The 19,879-nt window shown below is 41.4% G+C and overlaps 1 protein-coding gene across 3 annotated transcripts in view; it reads right to left on the bottom strand.

Annotated features, from left to right (window-relative positions):
• Positions 1-19,879, bottom strand: part of BANP (BTG3 associated nuclear protein) — a 265,439-nt gene that overhangs the window by 113,524 nt on the left and 132,036 nt on the right. For all 3 annotated transcript variants that reach the window (XM_074968886.1, XM_074968885.1, XM_074968887.1), the window contains one exon: positions 21-188. In XM_074968886.1, coding sequence (XP_074824987.1) covers positions 21-188 — 168 coding nt within the window. The remainder of the gene's footprint in view (positions 1-20; positions 189-19,879) is intronic.

Here is a 19,879-nt window from a genome sequence, read left to right as displayed (position 1 = left end):
TTTTCCAATGTTTCTTTTACCTGAGCCACTATAAGATGAAGAGGAAGGCGTTCGCCTGGAAAAACTTTTCACCGCAAGACTCTGGCCTCGCTGTTTTCGCCGCCAAGCTGTCCGGCATTTGGAGTCTATGCTCTGCTTGATCCGGTACCAGTCGGACTCTGTAATTCCAAATTTATAGAAAAGGTGACCTAGAAAGAGGAAAAAATACACAAAAGGATAGGACACAATATAAATCCATATTCTGTGTGAAATGCACTTATCTACATGGGGCTGCAAGGACTCTCACACATTCAAGAAGATGAAGGCATTGTATGAAATAGCATCTGTTGATAATTGCCCAAAGTCACCTCAAGGAACATGAGATGCTCGATGGCAGAAATTATCAAAACTGCAGTTGTGTGCAATTACAGCAACCATCACACAAATTACCACACACAAATCAAGTAACTGAATGTGTGCAAAATGATCAGTTGTGTATTTAACTGGCTACCAGTATATGCAATTTCCCAATTTGCATGTGCATTTGTGGAAATGGCACCATCAAGTTTGGGATGCACAGTACTGAAAATTTGATAGATGAGTTGCTCCTTGGCCAAAAGTGGACAAAACTATATTTTAACCTCCCCTACAGTCACAATTTCTAGAAAACTAATGGTGACTAGATGCCAGGACTAATTCTCTAACAGGACTGATATATAAGCTGAAGGGGGGGGGGGGGGGCTGGGGGGAGGTTTGTTTTTTTTTAAAAAGCCTTCTAGAGCAGTGTTTTTCAAAATATGGGTCACGAGCCAGTACTGGGTCACAGAATGTCAGGCACTGGGTCACCTTGCTGATTCAAATTATAACGATCATTGCCACGCAGCAACCATAAAGGGCCGCGCAGCAGGGACCTGGAGAGAACAGAGGTAGCGGGTGGATGGGAACTGGGGAGGGGAGCAAGTTGGGGCCTGCAGGACTGCTGCAAGCCTCTCCCCTGGCCCCAGAGCTCACTGCTGCCAGGCCAGGAGAGAAGGACCCTTTCCCCGGAACGCCGTGCTTCCTGCCAGCAGGGGGAGAGAGAGGCCCCTCCCCCAGAGCTAGCTGCTGCTGGCAGGGAGAGGGCTGGGGGGAGTCCTCTGGCCCCAGCCCTGGGGCAGCCTGCCTGCACCCCAAACTCCTCATCCCTGGCCCCACCACAGAACCCGACCCCCCAGCCAGAGCCCTCACCCCACCCCATCCCAACCCTCTGCCCCAGCCCTGAGCCCCCTCCTGCATCCTGAACCCCTCTGCCCCAGCCCCGCCCTACAGGCCTCACCCCCAAACAGAGACCTCATCCCCACACCCTACCCTCTGCCCTACGCTGGGCCACCTCCCACACTCCTTACCATAGGCATACTAAGGCTAGTGTCTAATGTTAGTTATGTAAAGTGGGTTAAAGCTGGAATGTATTGCAGTACTATGATTTTATGAAAACTCTAGTCAAAAAATACAATTATGTTGGGTCACGGGCATCAACAATTTTCCTCAACTGGGTCACGAGGAAAAGAATTTGAAAACCAATGTTCTAGAGCATGTCTGCCGATTCTTCAAAACCACCTAACTATGAATTGCAAGATGAAGGAAGTGACCTTTTGAAGGTATTCCTAGTGCTATCAAGTCAGGTCATTCTAAGGAAGCTTTTCTACACTTTCCTAATATAGCCGTTTCAACAGAGTATTTTCGTTTCCCCATCCACTGTGTAAAAATAAAAGGATCCTGTGAGTTAAGCCGCACAAAGATTTTCCAGTGAAACTCATTGGTTTGGTTTTGTTGCAAACTCAGTCCAGGTTCACAAGCTTTGCAGTAAACATGGGTCTGGTTTCAAGAAAAACAGAAGAAGCAAGCACCAAACATAGGGTTGTGTTTCAACTGTAACAGAAATGGTTTCAGCTTCCAGGACAGTATGGTTAAAAATAATGGAAAAGAAATACATAAGGCATTATCAGCATTTTCACTAGTTCCCAATACAGCATCGCCAGTTCTCATGATTTTATTGCAAGTCTTGCAATATTTGTTGTTTTTCTTTAAGCCCCAGTTGCCTGAAGTCATCTGATCATATGGTAATCTCAGCTTTCATTAAAAAAAAAAAAGAAGAAGTTGTTTCTAGCCCTCACGGTTGAAGACAAAAAGCTTGAAAGAATAAACCCTAAGGTTTCAAAAACTATAAGGCAAAAAAAGGTATGTATATTTTCTTTAAAATGTCATGATTTTGAGGGGCTGAGTCACGATTAAACTTTTGGGTTTGGCAATATTGCAATTAAATCCCATCTAACTACCTTAATGATGAAAGAGACATGATACAAAACCCACAACTACGACTTAGTCCAATTTCTGATCGAAAATTGAGTTGGCTGCTTCTCAGCTAAACCAATCAATAGGCCCAGCAACACAGAACGGAGTTTCCAATTCATCTCAGCTGACTATGAGGTCACTCAAAATTCCTAGAATGGAAAGACAACCATTTTTGTTAATCAATAAAGCTCTCTTTAGGCTTCCTTGGTGTTTTTTATTTTATCGGCCTGTTCACAGGGCTTTGCTAAGTGAAAGATTGCTAATAATATATTTAACTGAATATCCCAATCTAATAGGCTCAACATGTAAAACATTATTTTGAGTCTAAATTTCTGGTTTTTAATATAAAATTGTTTCCTATGCCCCCTCTCTTGACACAAATTGTCTCTCTTCTCAACAACCAGCTAGTTTTACCATCAAGCCTTCCATTAAGACCCTGATCCTGTGAAGTACTTAAACATGTGCTTAACTTCAAGCTTTCGCGTAGTCCCACTGACATCATGGGGACGGCTTGTGTGGTTAAAGTTAAACCTGTGTATAAGTGCTTTGCTAGATTGGGGCTGAAAGGGCTAAAATTCTAGATTTACAAGACTGTAAATGTTATAATGTTTGCTGCTTTCTTTTAATTTTTAAATAAATGGAAGTTCTTGTAGAATTTCATTTATTCATATGCATATCTTACCACCTTTTATATATAATCTATTTGGTTTATTATAGGCATTAAGCCATTACGTTTTTTTAAGACTGGTTCTGTCTATTGATGGTCTAAATTAGCTGCATATTTGTTTAAAGAGCAACCAGAAAATGAACAAAGGCAAACTAACTAAAGACAGGAAAGAATTGGCATCAAAGAGCCCATTACAGAAGCACTGCAAGCCCCAAAAGTTCTCACTGGCAACTGACAGCAAGAAAATGTGCTTTTTCGAGATCATTTTACAACTACTACATTTTGTCTCAGAAAGGAGGCAGAAAATTGACTGAAACTATCAGTTGCTGTATAATATTTTCCTTTCCGTAGGTGTCAGCAAAATGAAAGCACATTCTGTACTGTAAACAGAGACCACGTTTTTCTGAGTGTCGTCTATTGCCCTACAAACTAATATGCTGTATATACAGAAATAGGTTTATAATTTTTTTCAATAACATCCAGTAAAAGCAGTTGCGTTTTAACTCTGAGTACATCTCAGCTGTCACTATGTGCCAAAGCTTTCCAGATAAGATACACTGTCACATACTATACTTTGGCAATCACTCTTGTAACCCTGGATTTCCATATATTCCCCTTCAGTATGTTCAAATTTCATTAATAAATACATTTAAACACTTCTTCAGGTCGCACACTGCCTCCAGTAGAGGTAACTCAACAAATTGCAGGTGGATTCTGGGGTTGAGGCAAGGGTATACAGTATTTGGAATTGGCAGCATAATACAGCAGGGCAAGGTTTAAGTTTTACAAAGTAATTCATGGGACATCTCAGGCTAACTGTCACTTTATACAAACAGGAATCAAACAACATAAGCTGTTGGAGACATGATGATCAGGGCTGCAGCATGCTGCTCATGGTAGGGGAGTCAGTGCTTGCATGCCAAGAGCATATGGGAACAGATGTTGCGTAATGGGGCTGTACATTAAGGATGCCTCAGAATTTGCCATGTTGAGGAAGAACAGGGAAAGGAGGCCTCTCTCTGTTACAAACAGATAATGGATACACTGATGATATGGTGAAATATAACAGGTAGTAATACTGAAACACTGGAAAAAGATGAGGATACCTGTTTAGAGTGAAATAGCTCACAGATGAGAGAGAATTTTGTAAACCACTGCACTCATAAGCTAAACGGGAGTGAGGAGGCAAGAAGCAGATTTTAAACTAGGGAGAGAGAACAGATTTGTGGCTCAAATTTTCAGAACCACACATGCACATGTGTGCAGTTAGATCATGCAATTCATACCTAAATAACATGGTGATGGAAGCCCTACAAATGGTATGGACAGACAGTCATATGGGCAACTAGGAAGGCCACCTTTCATGCTAGGTATACAAGCAAGTCACCAGGGGTTCAAATGGGACCACACTGGGACCGGTTGTCTAACCTGCGGGTACAGCCTTTCCAGATCTTTCAGAAAACGCTCAACCATGAGGTTGGCAAAGACAGAATGCCTAGCTGCTCCTGGATGGAAAGCAGAAATGGCTGCCAAGTGCACCTTGATAGATGATGCCACCAGATCTTGCTGTTTCAAGTACAGTAGGTAGTCCAGGATGAGCGGTATGGGCCCCTGCATTGGAGGTGTACGGCCCTGAGCGCACCAGATTGCAAATCTTTTTCACTTGGCCAGATAGGTGGCCCGGGTGGAGAACTTCCTGCTACTGAGCAAGACCTCCCTAACAGGCTCGGAGCACATGAGTTCCATGGGGTTTAGCCATGAAGCTTCCAGGCTGTGAGATGAAGGGACTGGAGGTCGGGGTGATGAAGGCGACCATGGTCTTGGTTGATCAGGTCTGGGATGTGGGGCAGTGTGATTGGGGTGTCCACTAACAGCTCCAGGAGTGTGATGTGCCTGTGTCAGTGGGGCCACACCAGCACCATCATTATGACCACCGCCCTGTCTCTGCAGATCTTGAGCAGGACCTTGTGTATGAGTGGGAACACATACTGCAGTTGTTCCATCCAGGGGAGGAGAAATGCATTCACAAGCGAGCCCAGGCTGTGATTCTGGGGAGCACCAGTGCCAAGGGTCTCAATGGCCAGAGTCCTTCCTCGGCACTGTCTCACACACGGAGGCCGGAGCGCTCTGCAAGGAAGTGCTTGGTGCCGGATCCTGCTGGCCCGGGGCCAGTTAAGAACAAACTGCTGCTTCCATCAGGATCTGCTTGAGCCTGAAGTCTCGCTCCTTTTTCGTCCTCGGGCTTCCGAAACCCTTTACAGATTTTGCACTACTCTGTTTGATGCACCTCCCCCAGACACCTAAGGCAAGAGTCACAGGGGTCGCCCGTTGGCATGGGCTTGTGGCAGGTTCCGCAGGGCTTATACCCTTGGGACCTAGGCATGCCCCAAAGCCCAAGGGGGGAACACCCCACCCCAACTAAAACTAGTTCTAACTAACAACTAACTACTAATAATTAAAACTACAAACTGACTAACAACTATGAATAAGAAAGACGAGGGGAAGCACTTGTGAAGCAAGTGACTGCAGTTCCAACGTCTGTCACTGGTGGTAAGAAGGAACTGAAGAGGCGGCGGGTCAGCAGGGACCTATATTCACCGCCATGGAGGACGATTGTAGGGCTCTCCATAGCCAACCTGACAGGTGCTGCTAGGGGAAAAAACTTTCCGATGACGGTGCACATGGCACACACACACCTAACTGGAATCGACATGAGCAAGCACTCAAAGAACATTTTTTTACCATTCAGCTAAATGGTAAATAGAAGTACAGTGGCATCATTTAGAAGTGGATAAATTCAAACAAAAAGGTTCAGTATAACTAAATTAGGGATCAGAGTAGCAGCCGTGTTAGTCTGTATCCGCAAAAAGAAAAGGAGGACTTGTGGCACCTTAGAGACTAACAAATTTATTTGAGCATAAGCTTTCATGAGCTACAGCTCGCTTCATCGGATGCATCCAATGAAGTGAGCTGTAGCTCACGAAAGCTTATGCTCAAATAAATTTGTCAGTTGCTAAGGTGCCACAAGTCCTCCTTTTTTTAAATTAGGGATGTGATGTACCTGGGACTCATGTACAGATAATGGCAATTTGAGCATTAATAACATGAGAAAACTACAATACTATCTTCTGTTCTGTTCTCAAGCAGTAACTGACTACATTCTGGACCAGCATTTAGTCAAGGGCCTCAAGTGGATACAAACTGCAACTCTGTGATGCCAACCCTCCAAAGAGAATGGCACAGAAGGAATAAAATAAGATATTGCGAATGAGATTCCTAACTTGGCGAAGTCCACACTAGAAAAGCATGGGGATCACTCAGTAAATCTTCTATAAGAACAGCTACAGACAAAGGCAGCATGGAGAATACTCAGACAATACAATAATCATTCTGGCATCTAAAGAGTACAGATTCCAAATGAATCCATCTCTGAATAAATGCAGGAACCATGTAACCATTCTGATGAAAAGCACAGAAAAACAGTTACAATTCACCAATTTGGGAAAGGAGGCAATAACAGTATTTTGGGGGCTAGATGCTCTTATACAGGCAATAGTGGGAGTAATGAATATAACCTATCTAATGACAGATGAATGTATTGTCAGAAGATCCTTTCTTTTAGGGCTGTGAATGGTCAATGGTAATTTTCAAAACAAAGGATGTGCTTGTCTTTAAACATTAAGGGTCCAATGTTTGCTTTCTTTGGGAACCTCACTTCCTAAACAAAGTTCTCTAAAATAAAATACGTGTGAGACTCAAAATACAAGTTAATAAAAAACTGAGCTAAGAGCTTGAGCAATTTCTATGGCCCAGATAGCAGCAGGAGCAGCATGGGATCTGCACAAAGGATTCATAGAGCACTTCTGGGTTCTTGGAAATACACACAGAGAAAGCCATTTGGTTTGCCTCCAGTCTTCAATTTTTTGCAATAAGTTATAAAACAAATGGTCCCATCACACTAAACAAAAGACAGGAAAGAAAATAAATTGTCTCGGGAAATAAAATAAAAAAATCTAAAACTAAACAAGAGTTTCTTAATAACTCTTTGAGGGGAAACCCTGGACTGGAGTACAAGTTTGGTTTTGAATTCTAATTCGGGATTCAATGTGAATTCTAATATGGGATACATATATGTAAAAGTTAAAATATGACTCAAATGAAAAAGGATTCAACATATTTCCAAAACTAGAAAGTTTCTTCTTTACCATGTTTGTGTAGGTCAGAAAAAAATGTTTTGAAAGATTTTATAGATGGCCTGACAATATCTATGCAATGAACATCAGAAGAAAAATTCTGTACACAGTCTGCATATAAAAGCAACATATACTTTCAAGTTCTAGAGAAATCTGATGAGCAGTGTATTGAGAAAAGTGGATAGGTTTTTTTTGTTTCTTTAAGTACATACACAAGAATAGCCCTCTTGTTTCTTTAAAAGTCAGAATTCATTTAGCAGAGGAAGCAATCCACAGCAAGCATTAAGTTATAAAGAAAGGAACATATTTAAGAACAAATGTAGGAGGAGAATACAATTATAATATCAAAAGAAGAAATGCAATATTTCATCCCCTAAAACACAAAACTTGATACCAACAGCTTAATTTCCTAATAATAAAATTAGAAGGATTCTTGGTAAGCCTTTGCTGCTTATTTATAAATACTTACAATTAAGAATGCCACCTTTGCTCTTTGAATGTAGGATAGTTTAGAAAATAAAGATAAGAGTGTTTATCTTTTTATTATATTCAGGTATCTGAGAGAATTCCATATTGACTGCCCACAGATCCTAGTTACCATGGGATTTCTTTTTTGTTTTATTTTGGGTTTTTTACATATAATAAATACACATACCCCATGACCACTAGATAGGTGCATTTTCATTCATTTAAATAAATATATATTTTAATCTATAAATAAAGGTCAAGTGTTCTTTTCTTTTTACAATTCCATCATGGTTTTCAAACTTCTGAAGGAAAAGTAGATTGTCAAACTAGAAATTTAAAAGAGGCACAATTTTTTTTCATTTTTTAAAAACAAAAAATTGACTAGAATTAGATGAAAACTGTAAGTCAAACAATTTAAGGCTTTGAATTACTGCATGCATGGAACAGTGAAGTGGGGTGATTATTTGGGACTTTGGCTAACAAAACTCTTTTTTCTTTTTAATAGCAGGTGGCAAATTTGGAGTAATTTCTACTAAACTAATAGCCGGGCTGGTGTTGGGGTAGCAAGCAGGACAATTACCCGGGACCCCATGCCACAGGGGGCCTAGTGAAGCTAAGTTATACCATATCTAGAGAGTCACTGTAGCTAAATGTAATGCGAGTATTACCGTAATTTAATCTCTAAAAGTGGAAATAAGTCATACTAAAGCAACGGTTTTCAAACTGTGTGGCGCATTCCCTAGGGTGGTGCAGAGGAACGTTTGGAGGGATGAGTAGTGATGCCAGGCAGCTCGAGCTTCAGGCCCAGCCCAGGCTTCAGCCTTGGTCTGCAGGCTCACTCCTTGGTTTGTGCCCTGAGCCCCAACGAGTCTACCATTGGCACTGATAATAGTGTGTGACAACTAAATTCTGAGTAATACTTAATATCTGAACAGTAAACACCTCTAAAGTTGGTTTCGTGTCTTTAGATTTCAATTCTTCCAAGTGTAACTGTGGTCATGCACTGACCATACAGAAATAATTTTAGAAGAGTCATTGTTTGCTTGTTTGAGATTTTTATTTTTTGTAAATTCCATATTTCACATCCACAGCATGGAGGCCAACATATTTCTCTTAAATAACCCCAAAATGTTGAAGTTTTGGGGGGAAGAGGAGAGAGTAAAAATGTGCACATTCATGGAAAAGCTAGCCTGTTGTATTTGGCCAGGTGGCAGAACTGCCTACATTTGGCAATGTTTCCAATAGCACATGCTTTGGAAATGTCAATTATGACATCAGGTGATCACGTCCCAGAATAGTGTTCTCATTCTCTAGTTAACCCACATCCAAAAAGAGAGAAAGGGGGAAGATAGGCCGTTTTAAAACGACTCAGCTGCTGAGTAAAAATTCTTGTTCTCCATTTTATTTCCATGGTTCTTTTTTAAAACCATCACACCCAGAGATATCAAACAAAGAAGCATGCTTACTATTCAAAGACTATTACAGGGTGCAGGATGTGTGCACTACAATGAAAATTGTATACAGGGCCCATTTAAAAATATAGTCTCGAAAACTGTGGAAGTCCTATGCCATCACGTGGCTACAGATAGGTTTATGAACCCTTTTGTTGCTGACACCAAAACCAAAAAATCTTGACATATGAAATCAAATATTTTAAATGCTCCCTTCAGACATGTGGCTTTACGTTTTCTAACTGGAGGTTACCAGCTCTAAAAGGCAATATCTCGAGAATTACATTACCTCTGTGCATCACAAATGTGATTTAAAGGGAAACTCTCAGTTGGCAGAGCAATGCTTCCTCTGCCGAGACCCCACAATGATCCCACTAGAGAACACAATGAACCTGTCCCCATGTCACTTCATGGCAAAACGCAGAGTCCATCACTTTGCACAATCCTCACCACAATAAATATTGCAGAGTGACCCAGGAATCATTTCCCTTGAGAAAAGCAAGAGAAATCAACCAACATTAAAAGAAAAAGAAACCCTCCACACAAATAGCATTAAGGCCCCAATTCAACAAAGCACTTAATCATGTGCTTCACTTTAAGCACTTGAGTGAGCCCATTGAAGTCAACTGACTTAAAGCAAAGCACGTGATTAAGTACTTTGCTGAACTGGGGACTAAGTGTAGGAAAGGTGGAGATTATGGTCCTTCTGAGAGTATGGTATATTGCTTTGCATAATTTTGCTGGCGTCCAGATACTATGGTAATCGGTCTACTGCATTTACAGAGGTTACACAGATTTGCACGTTAGCTTTAAGGACTTGAACCCTAAACATTATATTTGTATTTGTTTTACAAAATGTTTGGAATGGGAAATGAAACTACGTCCCTAAAGCTACAAAGGCAGAAAAATTAGTCTATTTCAAATAAAGCTTTGAACATACAACTGTTAGTCTATTTCATTGTTCCCCCAAATCCAATAATGCAGCTGTAACTGTAACTGTCCTTACACCATCTGTTCCTTATTCTGTGAGAAGTCCCTAAATTCAGCAATGTGATGGGTTGACATTGCATCCTATCCTTCACTGCCATCTCTTTACAATGAAAATGCTAGTTTCTACTAAATATGGATAAAACATATTGTAGCCATTTCAACATAACCAACTCGAAACCATCTTCTCTTGCCCGAACTCCCAAAACAAAACAGAGCTCTAACCAAATGTCTGTCTGATCAGAACATTTCTTGGGGATCAACAGGGAATGGTTTAATCTACCAACATTAAAGACAACCAGATGAAATATTAAACTATAGTCTGTCAGGTTTTAACAACTATTTGTAAAAATTGTTAGACAGTTCAGACAATTTACTGATGAAAATTTTATGTAAATAGAGCTCTAACAGTTTGGAAGATCACACAAGAAGCTGCACTGAAGCTATAATAAAAGCCAAACTATTTCATCAAATCAAGAAAGAATTTTCAAAATTCCGGAAATACGTATCTACACACGTTAGATGAAATGAGCATATATAGTTTTCACTGCTTCAATCGGAACATATTCTTCTGCCATCTTAAAGTCTTGGAGGCTGCAATTTGCTATGTGAGGACAGACAAGCTGCACCTGCATGGAACTCCATTCAAGTCAACAAGGCTCCAGGCAAATGCAACTGCTGCCCGGGCATAACAAATTGCAGGATGAGGGCATCAGATTGTTCATCCTTTATAGTTAATTGCCAGAAATCTTGCCCCCTCCAGACAACTGCCTACGGTATAAATTAAAACTATAATACTTTGACTTAAAGTGGGCCCACAGCTAGACAAGCAAAAGTGGGAAGGCTGCGGGGGTGGGGGTGGGGGGGCGCGGCGGCGGGGGTGGGGGGGCGCGGCGGCAATGAAACCCAAGATGGGAATCCTCTCCCTCCCCCCCTTTAAAATGATGAAATGCCAGTTGCACCTAGTTCTGGACTAGAATGCACTGTCAGTGGTATATTATGCTACAAAACACCACAAACCAAAGCCACTGGACTCGAATGCTGGTGCCCATTTCCTGCTGGACTCTTGCACAGACACATATTAACACATTAAAAGAGCCAGCATCCACATTTTTAAAAAAATCTAACATAAAACAAAGGCAAACTACCTACTAATCCCAATATGTTGGAATGTTTCTAAAAAAATTTCCAATGAATCAAGGCTTCATTAGTAACATAGATTAAATTTTTTTAAATATATTGATTTATTTTGATTTACAGAGAAATTAAAAGGAGCATCTATCCAAGGCTTGAGGTGCCCCAAACAAAAGTTACAAGAACCAAAATAAAACTAAATAGCAGTTCACTTGCCCTAGAGCCCACAGAGCTCAATCCCCTACAAAACACAAAAATTCCCTCCCTTCCATCATGTAGATCTACCCTTCCCTTTGCAGCATCCTGCACAAACAGGCTCTGATGTGTGTCTTGCAGCTCCAAGAATTCATGGCACACAATGGAAGTTGCCTCTAAATGGACAAAAGATTCACATTTCATTTCCTTTTGTCAAATATATATTTTTACCTGAAACCGGCATCCATGTATACCACTATAGTACACTAGTATACTATATCTAAACAATGATAAATTGTAATTACAATATTAGACCAAAGCCACTTTTACTGAATAGCTCATAAACATTTTCATGGTAGACTGAAAATGATCTTCAAAATGTCTTCATCTCTAAAATGGTTTTTAAACAGTGTTAAGAATCACAAGGGACTTCAACTGTTGCTTGCCTTAGCCATCCCCAGATATTCTGTTAAAACAGCAAGCAAGCAAAAAGGAAATATTGTCACCTTATTGAGTAACCATAGCTCTCTCTGCCAGAACTTGCATTCTTCAAGGAGGCCATCCCCCGAAGTGCTGTCATTACATTTACCTTACTGAACTGCAAGTACTAATATCAGAGCATCTATTTGTGATCTGGGCGAATAAGTGCTAATTTTCTGCATTTGATCTTTATGGAGAAACAGATCCGCAGAGTTCCTCAAATGTAATTTTGTTTTGCCTTGGAACAAAACTAAATAACTGATGACTTTACAGCTGTGTGGGGCAATCCACAGTTTGAAATTAAAGCCTGATGTTTAAGTAGGAGGAATCACCTATAACAGAAATGACAGTGCTTTCTTTGTGAAAATAAATATTTCTGATTCTGAAGAGCTGTTGCCAACAGTCATGCTCTATACAGTTTCTGATATCCACATATTGAAAGATAAATTAACAAAAACAGTTATGTTTATGCTGGAAAAGGCAGCACAATTTAGTCTGACATCACAACGTGCAGCAAAGCTGATGGAAAAATGTAGGTCTGTCACTTTAAAATATATATAATTTAAAATCCTTTCTGAGACATCCTGTTACATAAGCCCTTTCCACAGTGTCTCAAAATTCCATCTGGATGGCAAAAGCCACCATATGTGCCGCCAAGAAAAACTAACTTATGAATCAACAACGAAAATTTCTCCCCTTCCGAAGGAGCTTGTGGGTTTGGAAAGGTCTGGCATGACAGAAATCTGAACACTGTATGAATTTATTTACATTTTACCACCAGTGGAACTATCAGCCTTTGGCATCTCCATTGTTCACTGTTTAACCCTTTCAAAACAAAAAACAAACAAAAAGGAAATGTGTAGGTTTCCAAGCCTGAGAGAAATGGCTATGCAACTTTCTGGAATTCAATTTATGAGTTTCATGGAATCATAACTTTTCTTGCATGAAGCAATGCATTTTCCATATGAGATGTACATTAATTCTTGCACAACTGAACAAACTGTATTCAGTGGCTGGACTGCTTTTCCTCTCACCGTGACAATAGGGATTAAATCTTTTCAGACGCTTTCTGTCTTCTAAACCCTGCGATAAAAATATTGTTCCATAATTTACAAGGCCTTTGATAGTTAAGGAAAGGTTTCTTGTCCAGAATCCATTCAGCACCGTGAGGATACTTTGCTTATTCAGGGCCTGAGCCAAAGAAATAGTGAGTAAACACCAGCTCCCACTGAAGTCAATGAGGGTTGAGAGTCCTAAGCACATCTCAGAATCATGCCCTAAAGCAGTCGATCACAATCTCCGGCTGCTAAAAGCCGGTGGTGCCGCAGGGTTGCCTCTAAGGAAGGCTGCTTGCCTGCCCCGGCCCCATGCTGCTCCTGGAAGGGGCCAGCACACCCCCACAGCCCCAGGGGGAGGAGGGAGGGCAGGGGTCTCCATGAGCTGCTCCTGCTTGCAAGCACCGCTCCCGCAGCTCCCATTGGCCAGGAACAGGGAACTCTGGCCCATGGGAGCTGCGGGGGCAGTGCCTGCAGAGAAGGGCAGTGTGCAGAGCCAAGTGCCTTCCCCAGGAGCCACAGGGGCACATTGGCCCCTTCTGTGAGCAACATGTGGCCGGGGCAGGCAGGGAGCCTGCCTTAGCCCTGCTGTGCCGACGACTAAGAGCCACCCAAGGTAAGTGCCGCCTGGTGGGAGCCCTCACCCCAACCCCCAGCCCTGAGCCCCCTCCCGGAGTCAGCACCCCATACCCCCTCCTGTACCCCAAACTCCTGCCCCAGCCTTGAGCCCCTCCCAGAGCCAGCACCCCATGCCCCCTCCTGTACCCCATACCCACTGCCCCATCCAGCCCTGACCCCCTCCCAGAGCCTGCACCCTGCACCCCCTCCTGCACCCCAACACTCCGCCCCAGCCCGGAGGCCCCCCCCCGAACCAAAACTCCCTCCCAGAGCTTGCACTCAGAGCCCCCATCCTGCACCCCAACCCCCTGCCCCAGGCTCAGCCCGGAGCCACTTCCCACACTCCAAACCCCTCTGCCCCAGCCCAGAGCCCGCATCCCCTCCCTAACCCCAACCCCCTGCCCCAGCCCCGTGAAAGTTGGTGAGGGTGAGGGAGAGCAGGGGGGAGGGGGGAGAATGGAGTGGGCGGGGCTTCAGGGAAGGAGCGGGGTAGATCCTGGGTTGCACTTAAATTCAAAAAGTGATCTTGGGAGTAAAAAAGGTTGGAGACCACTGCTCTAAAGCAACATTGCCACTCCCTTACTCTAGTAACTGTCCTGCATTCTAAATAAACAGGCAAATAGTCATTACCCTAGAAAAGTTCTACATATGGAAGAATTAACGCAAAGCAATTAGTGATTAGAACTGTGATACAAACACACTTCCATTCCATCTGTACTTTTGTGGCTATGGATAGATTCACAGTATAGTAAAGAAGCTCTTTGGATGCAACACATTACATATTGTTAATCAGAGATAGCAAGTATGCAGTGGGCAAAGAGCAGTGAAGGAGGGGGTTGCACACAAGGGCTTAAAAAAATGCAAGAGCTTCCTGGATTTCATTTTAAAAAAAAGAGCACTCTCCTCCTCCTTCTCTTCATCTCAGCCATCCAGGTGCAGCACCAATTCTCATGTTTAAAGGCATCAGCATTTCCTAAACAGTCTTTGTTCCCCCTGCTGTAAACTGATCTTGTACATGCACGAGTGACACGCAAAACCTGAGGGGGGATGGGGGACTAAACCTGAATTATCTTTAGGTTCATAACCTAGTTTGAAGCCTTTTACAACACGAGCAGCCTCCCAGCAGAACTGTGGGGGAAGTTCCTGCACTTGAGATATTTAGAACTAGACTGACCAAAGTACTGGAGTCGGAACAGATGGTATGGAACAATCCTGCATTGGCTGGAAATGGAGGGTGTAGATGACCTAATACAGTAGAGGTCTTTTCCATCTCTAGCTTCTATAAGTCTATGAACGGATGGCTTCTTGATAGCATATTATGCTCAATCAAGCTAAAAGATATCATGTTCATGACTGACTGGCTAAACAGTTGTATTCAGATGTGGAAAATAAATTCACCATTAGTGTAATGAAAAATAACAGGGAAAGGGAGAAAAAAACATTGCCAATAATTTATTTCTTGAAATTGCTGCCTTAATTTCAGTTTATTAAACAGTAACAGTCCAGGAAAAGTAAATGAGGAGAACACCAGCCAATATAAAATTACACTATTTTAGATCAAATCTATAAGCAGACGCCAGCACTGGTGCCATTTATTAGAACTGTGGTGCTGAGATAAACTTGATATGCTTTCATATATTCTTGCCTAGCCCAAAAAATGGTTATCACGTCCCTCCATGTGGCAGCATTTAACTGATTTACAAAGGAGGAGCCATTTGGAACTGAAGCAACACTTCAGATTTACATTTACATTTACAGATTTACATTTAACTGGGAATTGGTCCTGCTTCGAGCAGGGGGTTGGACTAGATGACCTTCTGGGGTCCCTTCCAACCCTGATATTCTATGATTCTGCAGCTCCCTGTAAGGAATGGGATGTGTTTGTAAAAAGCAGCATTGTGGCATCAGCCCCCTTCCCTGAGACACTCTACAAAAAATAATGGAATTTGTTTGGGGGTAGGGGGCAACAAAAAGATGTGCCTCTTCTCTTTCTCTTTAAAGATCTGTTGAATGGCTCTAGGCTAACCAGCACTCTCCTCCATTTGAGAAGGCCATCAGTGCCTCCACCTCCTTTTTCCTTTGTTTTCAAGTCCTCCTTTGTAGTAAATACCACTGCTAACTGGGAATCCATAGCGCATGACCCAAGAGTGAACCATGATTCAGGTGCTGTGAGGCTATCAAAAGGAGCTGGTTCATTAGACCTGGAGACCAGAGCAGTGGTCATTAGGGCACTCACCTAGGACTCAGGAGACCTGGTTCAATTCCCCGTCTGCCATATACTTCCTGTATAACCCTTAATCTCTCTGTGCCTCAGTTCCCGTCTGTAAAATGGAGATAATAGCACTGCCCTACCTCAAAGCCATGACCTAACACATTGACAGCCATATAGATAGACTATGGCATCTGACAACAGCAAAAGCTATGAAGGGGGCAGGCAGAAGTAATGGTGTGTCTTCAAACAGTCATAGATCAAAGCATTACTGGTAGAAGAAATCTTTCACTAAAAGCACTTCCCACTACCTTAAAAACAGCTCACCAGTGCAGACACGCACGTCCTATAGCTGGGGCTGTAACAGACTCAGATACTCTGTGAGTCTGGCATAGACGGAGACTCACAAAACACACTATTATTACTGTTTCAGAGTAATAGCCGTGTTAGTCTGTATTCGCAAAAAGAAAAGGAGTACTTGTGGCACCTTAGCGACTAACCAATTTATTTGAGCATAAGCTTTCAGCTGTAGCTCACGAAAGCTTATGCTCAAATAAATTGGTTAGTCTCTAAGGTGCCACAAGTACTCCTTTTCTTATTATTACTGTGTGTGGCACCTTTAAGAGCAAGGCATACGGGGAAACTAGTAGCTGTAATATGAGATTACAATATTTGAAGGCAACTCACATCAGTGGGAGACATAAAGGTTATCCTGAGGCACCACATCTGGATCAACATCAGTTCCTGCCTGCACTTGTTGCATTACACAGTCTTGAGAGACTGAATTCAAAGGGCTACTCTAGAACACAGGAAAGGTTATTGGTAAAAGAAAGTGTGCATCTTTTATTTCTTTGTTCCTTTTTGCCAGGTTTATTTCTGTTCAGTAAACTGACTATAGTTAAAGCACCACGTCCAAACCTACTTTGGCCCCTTATGTATGTCCACAAACTATATACAACAGAACCTCAGAGTTACAAACACCTCAGGAATGGAGGTTGTTCATTACTCTGAAATATTCATAACTCTGAACAAAACGTTATGGCGGTTCTTTCAAAAGTTTACAGCTGAACGTTGACTTAATACAGCTTTGAAACTTTACTATGCAGAAGAAAAATGCTGCTTTTAACCACCTTAATTTAAATGAAACAAGCACAGAAACAGTTGCCTTACCTTGTCAAATACTTTCCCTTTAGTTTTTGTATTAGTATACATTTAACACAGTGCTGTATTTCTTTTTTTTTTTTTTTTTTTTTCCGGCTCTGCTGCTGCCTGATTGCATACTTCCAGTTCCAAATCAGGTGTGTGGTTGACCAGCCAGTTCATAACTCTGGAGTTCGTAACTCTGAGGTTCTACTGTAGTGCCAGCCATGAGAGGGTTGTTAGTAAGGCAGGAGGCTAATAAGGAATGATCAGTCATTGCCACAGGTTGAAGAAAAGAAAAATCACATCAAAATGTATCCTAAGTAATGGAGCCTAGATATAAAAACTGTAAATTTGAATTGTACCCAATCTTTTCACTGGACTGTTGTTTTTCCAATACTCCTTTATTATTCTCCCTAATACCCCAGCTATGAACTTAAGTATGAAATATGGACCCACTCTCTTTAGTTTGCCAGTGATCTTGGAATTAAGGATCGGACAAAATCAGTGTGATGGATGTTTTTTAAAACAAGATTGATATGGCCCTCTACAGTGGGCTCCCTACAGTATTAACCCACCCCAGTTAAAGTACCCACCCTGTTTAAAGAGCAAGATTTTTAGTTTATCTCACATCTACATAACCCTACACAGTTCATCTGGTGTGAAAATACAGATTGCTCTATGAGTCATTTAAGCTCTCGAATGAGGATTTTATTAGAACAAGATATTAAACAAAATGAGAAAGGCTTGAGTTTCTACCTCTCCTGATGGAATCCAAGTGCCGTATGCACGGCTCCAGGTGTTGGGCCCAAGAAAGATTTGTGGCTACATTTGTTTTATCTGGTCGAAGTGTTTTTAAACTGTATTTGTGGTTATATTCCATCCTACTACAGAGACCAATCCAATGCAGAGAATCAGTGTCCAGACATCACACATGGTGCAGTGCAGAATCATGGAAAGGAAAGGACGACATAAAAATAGAGGTGAGGGGAAAAAATTAAAGGGTGCAAAAAACCATAAAAAAGATGGGAGAGTAAAGAGAAGGTCTAAGGGAGAATGGTTAGGGATCTTCTCTATTTCTGTTATTTTATAAATTAAGTTTGATAGCCCTTTATTAAATAGTTATAATAATGGCAACTACTAGCAGTAACCTATAAAGCAGTCACATTGGCACAGTGGTACTAAGGCTTATGGTCTGTGAATGCAGCACTTTCTATTGCTCCTCCTCTGATATTACATGGGGTCAGTGTCCACTGAATATGAAACTGACCTGTGGAACATTTGTGATTTGACTTACCTTATTGTTAAGACCAAAATCCTCAGAAAGAGAGAGGCTGAAGCTGACACAATAAATTAATAGTGATCTGTGTATTTTAAATGACAACTTGTTGCCCAGTCAAGATGCTAATATTTAAAGGGTAGCCTCCTCAGTCATAGAACTGGATATTCAAGTTCACATGCACAGCTTATAATACTCAAATATATTTCCTGAGAAGGCCAAAAAATAACAAAAGAAATCCCAGTACATGGAATCACTCTGATCACTTCCCTCACTTTTATAAGATTCCCATCTTGAGGTCCCTGTAAACTGTGCAATGCCCAAGAAAAGAGGTTTGGTGGGGGTAATTATGCAGGTGGCTAGAAGCGAAGAAGTCCCCATTTCATGCAGCAGAACACTTATACATAGCCATCTAGTGTTTTAGTAGTTGCTTCAGCCCATTGTGCTCTCCTCTGCAGAGTTTTTGTCCAGTGATTGGTGTAGTTCATTGGCTACAGCTCAGTTTTTCTCAAAAGCAGTTGGCACACAATTCACCTGCAGGGCCTCTCCACACACTGGATGGCCTAGCAAGCTGGGGCAGGATACATTTTTATTTTATGAGCTGCTCAGACCAGCACAACTTGTAACATCTATTTGGGTTATGTGAATGAACGTCTATACACATACACCGGTCAGACTGGCACAAATTACACAATCAGGCACAAATCAAATGCATTTCCTAATACAAAGATTTGGGTGATCTGCCTCTCCATCGTGAGAAGAAAGGTCACGTTAATGAATTTTGTGAAGGAGTAGGGTGTTTAATTCTATTTAAGCTATTCACACTAGTTCTCCTGGACCAGACAAACCTATAGTTCATTTTTCTATCAGACACTATGTTTACAACTCTTTGAGCTAATCTGGTCACTTAGAAAGACAGATCTACTTTCACCAGTATTAGAAGTATGACCTACAAGAGGACTAAACTTTGGTAACCAAGTCTCTTCCTATAGTATGATTGTGACCTTCCTAAAAAAAAATTTAACAGCCACATGCCAAGTGAAAAAGAAAAGACATTTTATAGCATAGCTCTGAATCAGACATATTCTCAGATGGACTTTAACATAATATGAAAAATGTGGAAGCCTGTTTTCCTACATATATTTTGATAGTGTCATATAATCTGTGTTTTCAATTTTAGCAGTAGATCTATGCTATTTTAAACATCTCTACACAGATGTATTCAAGATGAAATAACGTTAACCCATGAACTGAAGTCAGCAACAGTTTGTGCTGTAATAGGCTGAGGGCAAGATTCAGCAGAACAGTACTAAGCTCTCTGCAGAATTACACAGACATTTTTAATCTAATGCCCTTACTTCCAACATTGGTATTGCTCATCATTTTTCAGATTTAGTTTCTACTTCTTTTCAGAAAGAACTTGAAAAAGGCTGTGTAGATTTTGCTTAAACTTTCTACACAGAGAAATTTTCCAGAAAGTTACAAGCTAGAAGAGAGAGGATTTTATAATAGAATTTTTTCCATAGCTATCTTGTTTGCTAATGCGAAAATTATTAGAAAATTGCAAAACCTCAAGTCTTTTTCACATTCAGGCAGTAACTAACATTTAACAGCTTTATCTATATTGTTTGATAATTTAAAAGAACTGTGAAATATTGAAAGTGACTTATAAAGACACTACTACTACTCCACT

The sequence above is a fragment of the Natator depressus genome, chromosome 12 (assembly GCF_965152275.1).
Source record: "Natator depressus isolate rNatDep1 chromosome 12, rNatDep2.hap1, whole genome shotgun sequence".
NCBI classification, from domain to species: domain Eukaryota; kingdom Metazoa; phylum Chordata; order Testudines; family Cheloniidae; genus Natator; species Natator depressus.
This window is presented reverse-complemented; position numbering and strand designations above follow the sequence as displayed.